This window comes from Montipora capricornis, chromosome 2 (assembly GCF_036669925.1).
Source record: "Montipora capricornis isolate CH-2021 chromosome 2, ASM3666992v2, whole genome shotgun sequence".
Taxonomy (NCBI): Eukaryota; Metazoa; Cnidaria; class Anthozoa; order Scleractinia; family Acroporidae; genus Montipora; species Montipora capricornis.
The window spans coordinates 6,561,744-6,574,243 of NC_090884.1; the positions used below are offsets into that span (position 1 = coordinate 6,561,744).

General features: G+C 37.9%; 1 protein-coding gene and 1 long non-coding RNA gene across 5 annotated transcripts in view; both read right to left on the bottom strand.

Annotated features, from left to right (window-relative positions):
* Positions 1-12,500, bottom strand: part of LOC138038641 (coatomer subunit epsilon-like) — a 41,719-nt gene that overhangs the window by 26,829 nt on the left and 2,390 nt on the right. For all 4 annotated transcript variants that reach the window (XM_068884628.1, XM_068884629.1, XM_068884631.1 and 1 more), the window contains exons 3-7: positions 7,442-7,542; positions 7,127-7,223; positions 5,465-5,514; positions 3,544-3,597; positions 2,554-2,575 (exon numbers count right to left, since the gene is read on the bottom strand). In XM_068884628.1, the coding sequence (XP_068740729.1) occupies positions 2,554-2,575; positions 3,544-3,597; positions 5,465-5,514; positions 7,127-7,223; positions 7,442-7,542 (324 nt within the window). The remainder of the gene's footprint in view (positions 1-2,553; positions 2,576-3,543; positions 3,598-5,464; positions 5,515-7,126; positions 7,224-7,441; positions 7,543-12,500) is intronic.
* Positions 10,651-12,500, bottom strand: part of LOC138037731 (uncharacterized) — a 2,365-nt gene continuing 515 nt past the window's right edge. Inside the window, exon 3 of the long non-coding RNA XR_011130086.1 lies at positions 10,651-11,982. This is a non-coding gene — a long non-coding RNA (uncharacterized lncRNA). The remainder of the gene's footprint in view (positions 11,983-12,500) is intronic.

The window sequence follows — 12,500 nt, forward strand, 5'->3', positions numbered from 1 at the left end:
CCAGGGAATTTAGCCGCAACACTTGATCTTTTATCAGGCTGTTAAGCGGCGAAATCACGACGATGATATTTAATATTCTCGTCAGTTGACTGCAAGCACGAGTAAACCAACGGCAAAGCATGGTAAATCAACGACTTTCCAAAACCCGTTGGAAGATTTACAAAAATATCCTTCTTCTCTTAAACAATGTATTTGATGGACTCCTCCTGGTGCGTATTCAAACTGTCAAATCCAAAAACATTGCAAACCTGGTTGAACGCGTCGTTGAACGCTTCTTCCAGTGTGTCCGCCATTTTTTCTCCACGAGAATACGTGGTTATACCGCGCACGAATCCTGCGAGTTAGTTCTGGATTTTTTAGAGCTAAACGCTGATTGGTGAATAATTCTTACGTCACAGAAATCGTTTTGCAGCTCGGTTTCGCAGACGTTACTTTTCGGGGGAGAGAAACGACCGCCGGAAATACGTCTGCGTTCGCAGGCTATACTCTTCAGTGAGCTATCAATATTTATTTGGTAACAGGATGGCAAAGCATTCTGTTGATGATGTCAACAGTAGTTGAGTGATGATGATGATGATGATGATGATGATGATGACGACAAAATAATAAGACAAAGTGAATTTGATGGCCAAGGGGTGGTGCCTGTGGGCACACCATTTTCAAACGAACGCTCCCAAATGCCACACTTCAAAAGCAAAAGTGATGATCATGTTCAGGAAACTACATGTTGTCATTGTCCAAATGAGTTTAAACTTAAGTTTGAAAGAAACTGCCTTTAATTTTCTCAAGTTGGGGAAAAAAAGCAGCCGACTTCTCTGAGTGAAATAGCCGATGCTTTTTGTTGGCTGTTAGTACTTATTGAAAGATTATGTAATTATTCATAAACTGAAACCATTAACACGATATAATAATAATTACATGTAATTATTAGCAGGAGAGGGGATGGTAAAGAGAGCAACAAAGCAATACCACAAGGCACAGAAATTGAGCCTCTGATGTGCCAGCAAATCAACTACATGTCATTCTCATCACCAGAGCCTCGGATCGACCCAAGGCTCTGGGAAACGCTATGTAGGAGAACATGCGCAGTGGGGTTCTTACAGCAAAAAATGCCTATTTGAACCTTACGGTGCCTGCGCAATCTTCGTGCTGACATGAATGCACCAATTAGAGCCGCTTTTGATTGTTCTTCACCAAAACCAATGAGAAGACACTTTGTTTCAGGGTTCCCCAGAGTTCTTCTCTTCCTCAGACAAGAGAAGAGCTCTGGGGTCGAGATTGAACTACATGTAAGAATGTTTCCCCACAGCACTGACTCAGCTCGGATCCCCCCCACGACACAATACTTTTATTTAACCTGTTGACCCCTGGTAGTGAAACTTAAAGTGGCCATGTGATCAAAAAAACCACTTCCTTTTTTCCTTCAGATTTTGAAAGTGTGTTTGCTTAACACCTGACTAGCAAAATTTTGAGCTTTGATTTTTATCCAAAGGCCGTTTACTTTGAGTGTCAGTTTTGAATTTAACGGTCCGCCATTACTCACGTTCAAAACTGACCGATTGGACCTCAGACGGTTGGGTCCAGGGAAAAGTGACTTCAGAGGCTAACTAGCTTAAAATTTCAGCGTGTGAACGCAGCTTATTATATATGCAAAGCGTGAGTTTAAAAGTCTGAAAGCCCAAAACCCCCGCGCTGCATATTAATTCTGCGGCGTATACACGTATTGCATTCTTAAACAAGTGAGCCTTTGACGTCATTTTCTCCTCGATCCAGCTCTCTCAAGAACATATGTTAGTAATGGCGGACTATTAAATAGGAAAATTACAGTTAAAATAAAGAGGTGTCTTTTTGAAATCAAGGCTTAAAAAGTGGGTCACTTATTGTTTTGTTAACATAGTTTTGAAATCCAAAGAAAAATAATTATGAATTGATTTTTTGGTCACAGAGGCACTTTAACAGAGTTTACTCTGTTTAACGCCAGACAATTTTACTCATCAACTGGGGGTGTCCAAGGGCCTTTGAGGTGTCAGTAGGAAGCTTAGCTATAGGCTCGTGCCTTTTTGATACGCAAACGGCAACCGAAGGGAACATTTTGCGTCCCAGGGGCCCATTTCTCAAAAGTCCCGAAACTTTACAGGCCATTTTCGGGTGTCACAATTCCCTTTGCATCTCAAGAACGGAGAGGATTTAACTCGTCAAACTTCACGGTAATTTTTCTTTTTGTTACCTTTAAAACATGTTAAAAGACCGGCTTTCCAAAACAAGCGGTTGGCAATTTCACAAAGGGCTTTTTGGGCCCGAAAAGTTATCGGGACTTTCCAGAAACGGGCCCGAGGACAGTGGTGTCCCCAAGAGTTTTCTACTAATCATCTCTAATGGAGAAATGATACTTGGCGATATAAATGACTTGTAGTCATGTGAAGACAAGTCAACAGGGAAAACAGCTCACTTCCGGTTGCCGCCCGCGTCTCAAAGACACGTGAGCTTAAGTTCCCTAATGTCCCCTACATTAAAACACCATAAAAATTAATGCACTCTACGTGTAAACTGTACCTGCATACGTTTAAGTTCTTTCCTGTGAAACAAGGAAATTGAAGTCAATGTTGAGAGATAAAATGTCAGTTAAGGTTAACCATAAAGAATGTCAAGACATCTTTGCATACGACTTCACCAAAGGGAAAATACTGCAGTACATGCAGTTCTTGTTTGTTAACCAAAGTCAAGTCTTGTTTGATAGGGTTTATAAAGACCCTATGCAAAATTGTATGCCTTTAAATTATTCTTTTGTTCATATTCAAAATAGCCCAACTAACCTCGTTCGGGATAACAAATTCTTTAGAATTTTAGTCTAAAAAACGAGGTTAGTTCGGCTATTTTGAATATGAACAAAAAGGCAGCCATTTTTTGCACAGGGTCTATGCCTACATGTACATAGATGACCAGTTAAGGATACCAACAGTACATGCTTTGGGAGTCATCCTCAAAAGCACCCCAGTTTCAGTAAGCAGTAACCTGAAAATGAAGATTTTTTCCCAGGATCTCCAGCTTAATATTCTATTAAAAAACATGACCCCAAGCTCATTACAACTGCCCCTGGCGCTGCACTCAGAGGTCATACAGTACATGGGTAACAAAAATCCTGCCAGATGTGACTTAACACAATGTACACACTTTATCCCAAATCACGACGAGCCATGTGCTTCACAATTTAGTCTGCAGGACTGCAAGAAAAGGTTATTAGCATGGCAAATGAATAAACCTTTTACCTTTCCATTATTATCATAACATTAGGGAGCTTAAGCACGCGCATTTTTGAGACACGGACGGCAACCGGAAGTGAGCCGTTTTCCTTTTTAACTTGTCTTCATTCAACCACATTTATATTGATAGGTATCTTTTCTCCATTAGAGATGATTACCGGTAGTATAAAAATCAGAGAGACACCATCGTCCTAGCACTTGAAATGTTCTCTTCTCCGCGTCTTAAAAATGCGCATGCTTAAGCTCCCTATTTACAGAATACAGTAACTGATTAAAAGCTCACTTGGCAAGGTCTACTCGGTCCATGGCAAGGTAGATTTGAACTTGCAGAGAAGAGCTACAAAGGTAAAAATACACAACAGAGGCTAAAATCAAACAAACCAAAGAAAACAACTAAAAATTCAGTGCCTCATCAAAGTAGGAAATGTACAGTTGGCAAGAAAAACATATGTCAACTTGATCTACAGTGTTTCTGCAAATGCTGCTGCGGCAACAAGGCTGTGACTTCAATTACACCCTGTAGTACAGTAATTTTGGGGGTTTTGAGTAAAGATACAGTTGAAATGTATGCAAGGAATCCCTGAGAACTTTCAAGATTTCACATTTTAAAATCTTTGAAAGAAATTGCTTCCCAGCCCATTAAACCTCAGACCTTCTGCTTTTGGAGAGCATTTTCAACGACTTTGTTCTATATTTTCAACAACTTTATACCAGGTAAAGTACATTTTCATTAAAAATTACTGAACTGAAATAACTTTAAAGCACAGGAATTTGGTAGTCAGTGCTCCGGATAAGATTTGGAGGCAGGATTCCCAAAAGTAATCTGCATGGGTAAAACTGCAGTCGGTTTCAATGGGTATCTGTACAGTATGTTTCCTTAAGTCTATTCCTTGATTTGGCAGGTCAGGTCTTCAGCTTTGTCAGGTTTTTGACCCACCTCTTATCTGGCACACTGGCAATGTCAAGGAAGTTCATACAGGTAAAAGTAAATTAGCGTAAGAAAAGTAAGTTCATGGGGAAATTAGAGGGATGACATTTCCAGCATTAGCGCCCTACATGTATGTCAGTAAATTAAAGACTCTCTGTCGAACAACATGCATAACGCGCCTTGGCTCAGGTTTCATAGTCCACAAAGCCTCCATTGACTGTCATATGTCTCTATCTTGTAATGAATCTATCGTAATCGGAGGCACATCGTTCGACTTTAATGCCAGATTAGTATTATATTAATAATGTTATTATTCCTTTTGCCTTCAAATCGTATAATTTATTTTATTGCTAATCGGTACTTTTGTTGATTTAATTGTTATTGATACATGTACATCGGCCGAGAATTTACCATGTCGACATTGAAAAACACCAGTAGATAACTGAGCAATTGGACTGTGATGAAGTGACGATGGCAACTTGTGGATATCCAAATGAAGACCTCAGAGACCTGAGCCACGCAAGTCAGTTCAGGATCACTGGAGTTCGATAATTATTATTGCCCGATAAACAGTTTCATTTGCTGAACTCACTGTGAGCTACATGTACATTTTGTTCTCTTCTCTGTTTCAATTTTTTTCTCTTTAATATTTTCGGAAGTTGTTCCGGAAATCTTGATCTTACATGTATATCATACAACCTATAGAGGAAAATTTAATGATTTCATTTCTCTTAAAGCTACATGTATTGTCGGGGTCAAACATTCCCGGAATGTGCAAGCTATTTGTGTATGTGACTCGATCGCAATGGGTACAGTTGCAGGAGAGTCTTTATACATGAATGAACAACCGATTTGCCTCAAATTGTATATTATGGAACAAAATAAGCATATAGTACATGTATGTTATAAAGAACAAACATCCAGCACTTTTTCCAAGAATGAAGAATTGAAGACAATAAAATTAATGCACTCTGTCTATGTCTGTATTAGATTTGAATCGCTGTCGCAAAGCAGGCCACATTGGGTGGGGACTTTCATTAGTATAAGAGCAGTGCTTTGCTCTACTTATTGAAAATATAAATTTCTATTCCTGAAGCCAACTTTTCTTTCATTCACTTGTAGGAAAGGACACAAATTGTCCCTTATTTTTTCCAGAGTGGCTCCATCATAAAAACATATTAAACAAATGCACGCAAAGCATCCTGTTCGACAGAGAGTCTTTAAGATAATAATACTATTATTAATTTCTGTAGTCAAACAGGTTTCCAGTGCTTACCATTCTAAAGACTCTGACTGGTGGAGACAACGTAATGCAGACTCATAATTCTGTGTTAACAGCAAAACCTCAGTTAATATTAATGATTTTATTGTGAACAAGACTTTCATTAATGTTCACCATGTCCAAATCCCAATGGCTTAATGCCACCAGCCAAAGAGACAATCACTCAAGCTAAGGCATGTGCAGTTGTTTGCAAGGTTCATACAGTACTAGAGTTACATTTGACAGTTCCTGGACAAAAAAAAAATGCCTGAAAGTGGAGTAGTGACCTTTAAGGCCCAAGTTCATCATGCAGCTATCACATACTGTGGAACAATTTTCATTCATGTACATGTATATGAAAATCCCACCAAAGCTGAAATTCATCCAATCAGATCGCTACTAAAGCAATACAAACTTTTCAATACAAAAACAAAGGTGGGAAAGCCTGTCAGTTGTACACTGTGGGTGGGCCTTTAAACCCTAACCCTAACTCAACTAACAAAACTTTCACACTAATTCAGGGAATCAATCCCAAGGCACATCGGCGGAAGGTCCGAACTGTAACAACTAAAGCGTCAAACCTACTCCCCTGTTTTTTATTATTATCATTATTCATATTTTTCAAGGGTTTGATGACCAGAGTGACCTCCTATTACAATCATGTATAATTATGGTAACTGTACATCAGTTTAGCAGCCTTAACCTCAAGTCTTTCACAATCTTTAGGGAAGAATGCCCCCCACCCCTTGCCGGGACTCCTTCTCAACTAACCTAACTAAAGCAACAAGTCAGTAATAATAATATTATTAACAGAAATTAGGATTGTAAGACCAGGGGCACAACTTGATTCTGACCTCCATCCAAAAAATCCAAAAATAGATTACAGATATAAAGGGCTGTCAATAAGGGCTGGCACATGTAAAGCTGGCCGTTTTAACAAGCCATCTTCAGCCGGCTACTTTTGTCTCATTTTACCACCAGTCAAGATCAAAAATCTTACACTTGTTAATTTAAATGTACTATCAAAGAAACTATTAAAACAGTCTTCTCCCCTTTTTGAGTGGCATATTTTAAGGGGATTAGACAAGAGGAAACATGAAAAATCTGCTCTTACTCAATCGTTCATGCGAGTGGTTTAGAACGAGTGGAACATGTATTTGTATAGTTCCCAGTCTCACATTTACATTGTACATGTACAATGTAATCTGACAAAACAACATGGCGTCCATGCCATAAAGGAAAGTGCTAACCAAAACATTTTTCCGAGCCAAGCAAAGGTACCTCTTTAAGTATACTCAATTCCACGGCCGCTTACATGTACTTTAATTATAAGCCTTCTTCAAGTACTGTACTTTCAAATTTATTGACAGCCCTGGATACATGTATCCAATGAGCTTCCGAGTGACCCTGTTTTTAATTACAATAGGGCAAAGAGCCATTGGAAGAAGTACAATGTACTGTAGGTACACATATCACGAAGTGCTTGCATTACAGGTAAAAAACTACTACATGTATGCTGCCCTCTACAGTGAACCTGTATTTGAGGGTTTAATGTACTGTAAATGTAATAATTGTCCTTTAACTTAATTTAAATTTATCAAGCATCTACTACCTTAACCATGTTCTTATCTAGTGATGCAAAGTTATAAAGCGTAAATTACATGTAGTTTCACCCACCTGTTCATTGAAATAGATGGAAGCTGCTACAAGCAGGTCATAGTCATTGAGATCACTGGAATTCAGTTTCTTTTCTATTGACTTTAAGATGACATCCCTGGAATAACAGCAGAAAAAATAAAATAAACAAATACCTAAGGTCATACATGTGAGGAAAACAACAATAACAACTTATTGATTTCCTTGCTCCTACGTAAGGACAATGGACACAACTACATTTATCTTCAGACATTAAGATCTTGGGGCACCACTACAGAATGTATTTTGAGAATCTCAAGGTTAGTTTTGGTCATAATAAAGAGAGATAGTGTGTACCTTTTACTTGGATTCTGGTGATAATCTGCCAACATCCTCACTGGCTGGACCTCTGTGGGTGACACTGACGATACCTCGTCTAAAACGACTCGATGCTTACCCTGAGACAAAACCAAGAATGAGTCAGTGAATGGCACTCGGGTCGTATCATGGATTCATCCATGCATTCAGTTAAATAGGGGGGTGGGCATCCCACGTCCAGTCTGATCATCATCATCATGTGGCAGCTCTCGTAACATACATGTATGTGATAAGCTAGATACCAAAGCCAAAAAGGAAAGACTAAACCAATGAAATGATGACTCAGACTTTAAAACAATAGAAGATACTTGAAATAATTATCAAACAATAGCAGGTTATGAGAGCTGTTTCATCACTGGTCTTTGTGCATGTACATTGTACAGCAATCACTGATGCACTGTTTGTAGGCTCACCTGATCATTCTCTCTGTATTTACCTGATTAGTTAAGCTTTTTAATTATCCAAAAGACCAACAATAGAGTGGTTTTCAATTGCACGTCGAAAGTAATGAGCAAATTGCTTTGGTTTATGATTAGTTCAACTCAGTGATTGGTTCAAAGTTCTCGCGCCATTTTTTCAACCAATCAGAAGTGAAACCAAAACCAATCGTGGCTCGCGTGTGCACATTTTCCCGCGCTGTGTCGGCGAAGGTTCTTCATCCATCACATGCACACAGTAGCGATGGCCTCACTTGAGTTCTTTCCATATATACATACACACGCTACTTAGGACAACACGCACTTGCACTTACTACTTGGCTTGGGCCGAGCCAATTTGTCTTCAAACTCCGACGGCCTGCTCCCGTCTGGCCTTGTAGCTTAGTCGGTAGAGCAACGTTGATCTAATTCGGAGGTTGTGGGTTCGATTCCCACCCGGGTCAGAGATTTTTCTCTGTCCTTGGGTGTTGCATAAGAAGTTCCTGATGCTGTGGATCAGCGAAGGTTCTTCATCCATCACATGCACACAGTAGCGATGGATTCACACTCACTCACTCACTCACTCTACGCACGCTACTTAGGACAACACACACTTACACTAATTACTTTGGTTTTAGTTTTCGACACTCGACTGAACATCGCTCTATTCAAAACACATTAGGAATTGATTACTAACAAAATGGCATTCAGGGTGATATCAACGGAATAATGATTAACTTAAGTACTTGAAATGTTAGTTTGGTAAAGTTTGAAAGACGTCAGCCACTCTTCTCAAATACAATTTAATTACAAACAACAACGAATGATCACAGGCGTGAGCAGTTGCCATAATTTTAGTATAAACCACGTGTGATTAGGCGAGGTCCCTTGAAATAGTGTAGGCACAACACCGCGGCAAAACGTTTGCGCATGCGTGATCTTCCGCATTTCCGGTTTGATTCACTGGCGAAAATGTCTCCGCATGAGTCGCGCAATATGGCTGCCGTTTGAGAATCGGTACCTTGTTGGTTTACGTTCTTTTTAGAGCGATCAAGGCTAGTTTGAACGCCAGTTTCAAATAGAATGTATTCTTTGAGAACGTCTATGTTGTGTAAAACGTTTGCAAGTCCAATCTAACTAGTATCCTCGGAAAACTTGCTCCTGGAAAATTTTATTTCGTGGGAAAAGAGCTGCGACACAGGTAAGTTTTTTACGCAATTTTTAATGTAGAAAGTTAGTTGCCATCGGGTACAAAAAGTTACTGTAATGTGCAGAAAGAGGGATTCCCAAGGTTTCCGTTCATGTGTGAATTGGCTTGTGGTAGGGAAATGGCAATATTGTGCAACGTGAAGGTTATTTTTTTCTGCGTTACTCCTTACGATCGGCACCTCTACATAACATGAATGATCAATGATTCGATCAGATGTGAATTTGATTTTGAGTGTGACTGTGTCATTGCGAACGTAACCCTAACATCAAATATTTTAAATAGCTGCTTTTAAGGTTATTATATTCTCTTTTCTTGTTAAATTATATCTTTAAGTTATTATACTTCTTAGCAGTCACAACCCCGGGGTCACAACTCACCGATCCATGTCGACGTCTATTTCATTATTTTGTCCGTTAAAATAGTTACCAAGTTATGGATTTGCAATTAATTTGTGTTTAAGGCACGTTTTTGACCCTGCCACAATTCATGTGTTAGTTAAAATAATGTTTGGAAGAACTGAAGTGTGGGTACATTACTAGAGCTATATATATATAGATATCTACAGATTCAGATTCGTGGCTCTTTGCGTGTAACAAATCATTTTTTTATTAGACTATTGTTTTTTGGAAGCATTAATGATGTAATTTGGTTTTAGGGGACTGTCATGTGTTGTCGGATCAAGTTAATCTGTTTTGAGTCATGTGATGGTTGACAGTGGATAGTTACAAGTTCCTGAAATGAAGAATTACATTATTACCATGGACGTTTTTGGTTACACCCCACATGTTGTTCTTTTCTTAGATGACAAAATTTATTAATATATTACGTGATTTGGAGCTGCAGCTAGAAACAGTGACAATCCCATGCATAAGGTCTCGTTGGGTTTGATAGTAGTAAAATATTTTAGAAAAAAGTTTAAAGCTTTTATCATAACTTCTCGTCTTGGGTCCTGCTGGACTTCAAATAATTTTATGCTCTACCATTTTGAGCATTTAGGACTTGTCAATCAACCTGTTATAATATTTACAATATGATCTTTGGATAGTAATTAATTTCTACTTCATATCCTATGTCTCTTACATAGTTAGTTTTAAGTTTTTATTTCCTGTAGTGCATCTTGATTATAGTTAGCACACAACCCCACAAGCATGTATTATTTCTTTAATATTGGTTTTGTTTAAATAAAGGATATTGTTGTCTTGTCAGCCTCAGTGGTATTTGTATTAGATTGTGAATATTAGGTTTAAAGGCAAACCATTAAAAAGTGTACACAATTTAAAGGAGCCCAGGAAAAATATTCGAACTATTCATGGATTTGAAGTTCTGGAAGCAGGCAAACCTTGAAGAGTTCATGTGACCATATTTGGAATACACAGCATTTCTGTTTGGGACTGTTCAAGTGCACAAGATTCCTTTTGTTTACATTGAGAAGTACTGTAAGAGCTGTCAGGTTACTCAGATGGAAATTTGACAGACCTTAGCTGTACAGCTCATTAGTGGAACATAATATTATAAAGTGCTATTATTACTTTGATTTTCTTATTCTTTAGCGGAACCAAATAACCTCCACCATTACTATAACTGCTCAAAAGTATCAAAGTTGAAGCTGGTGGCTCAAGGAGTAAACTGTGCAAAAAAGTTAGGTTAAAAAGACTATAATGGTATTTAAATATTATTTTAGGACAATGTTGCTTTTATCATGAAATCAATGGGAACCCAAACATAAGGATGCAATTTGCTCAGGAGGGGTCTTCCCTCTGAAAATGACAGGGTACTTGGAAATTTTTTTAAAACAACCCTTGAAGGTAACAGAGTCTTGTTTAGTGGACATAGGCGAACGAAATCTTAACCCGGCTACAAAGGAACCAGTTCTAAAGTGACAAATGACTGGCATTTTATAATTCAGAAGTAAAAGTTATTTGCTGGCGTACCAAATTCTGCTATGTACAGTTCCAGATATTGATCATAGCATTGCAAGCACTACAAATCCCCAAATTTTGCCGCAAAAAGGTACAACAAAAACTCCTGTCATTTTTGTAAGGGAGTCCCCTTGGGGCAGTTTGTTTACTTCACCAGTGACCACTTACTGTATTCAACTTAATTTATTCATCCTTGGGAATGGTAGGAAAGATAAGTATTATTAAAAGCAATCGCTAAAAATTCAGCACACTTGTTATATCTAAAATATTATTATTAGTTAAAGTATTTTGTCCATATGGAAAGGTAACAGGAATTATTTCTGTAAAGTCTTATCCAGAAAAATGCATTGTGGGATTATGCCCCTTTCAAATGTAGGTTAGTATGCTCTTGTTCAACATGCTTGAAGAATTATTACTACAGAAATATGAAGTTATCAGTTTTTTTAAAAGTTAAATCTGATGGAAGGGCGGATTAAAAATTTCTTGAAGCAGCTGAGAAGCTACCCGAGTCCACAAAGAGAGGTTCAATAATTTATTGTACTGGAAGTATTTATTAGGCCAAGTTGAAATTTCTGAAAAGTTTTGTAGGATGGCACTGAATCCGCTTCAACAAGTTTTCTTATCTTTCAAGATACATTATTTGATATCCTCCTTTTATATCCTCCTGCTGTTTTTTTATCTTCCAGCAATTAAAAGTAATAATTCCTTTTTATTGCTAGAAGATAAAATCAATAATTATTCTTGATTGACTGTCCTTGTTGTTGTCACATTAACCCACTACAATGTGATGAAAGTGTGTTAGTAGCTGTAGTAATTTTTTTTCACAGTAAAATCCTCCCTGCTAGTAGAAATTTAAGTCTTTGGAACACCAATTGGAAATGGTTGTGAACTTTTTGGAGACCTTCACCACTGCTGTGTTGCTGCTTTCAAGTTCTTGTGTAGTCTTAAAATTGGTGAGCGAGTAAATTGCAAGATCTAAAAAAAATGATAAAAAATAGACATATTAGTGATTAGTTTGTTGGTATCCAGAGACTGAAAATTGGATGTCCAAAACGCATCTTCCCCCCACTAAATGAAAAATGGAGTAGGTTCATTTTTGGTGAAATTTTTGAAAACGTCGGTATCATAGGATTCCTGGACACCCCTCTACCTGAATCCTCAATGTGGAGACAACATTGGAGTACTACTGAATTTCAATAGTCACTTGTGAAAATGGCATTAATTTTTGACAAAATTTTTGACAAAATTATTGGTACAATTTTATGGGTTTGGTCTTAAAAAAAATTAGTTTGTCAAGTGGCATAAAGTGCTTGTTTTGCAGTCTATAAAGTTATTATTTTTCCTTAAATTCGTTTGGCAATTAATTTTTCAAAATAATATTTCCCAGCTTCCGTGACTTCCTTTTTTCTTTCCAAAATATACCAATTTTAGACTGAACCGCCTGAGGTAGCATTTTGCTACCTGCACCCCAACAATGAATTTTAGTGAAGTAA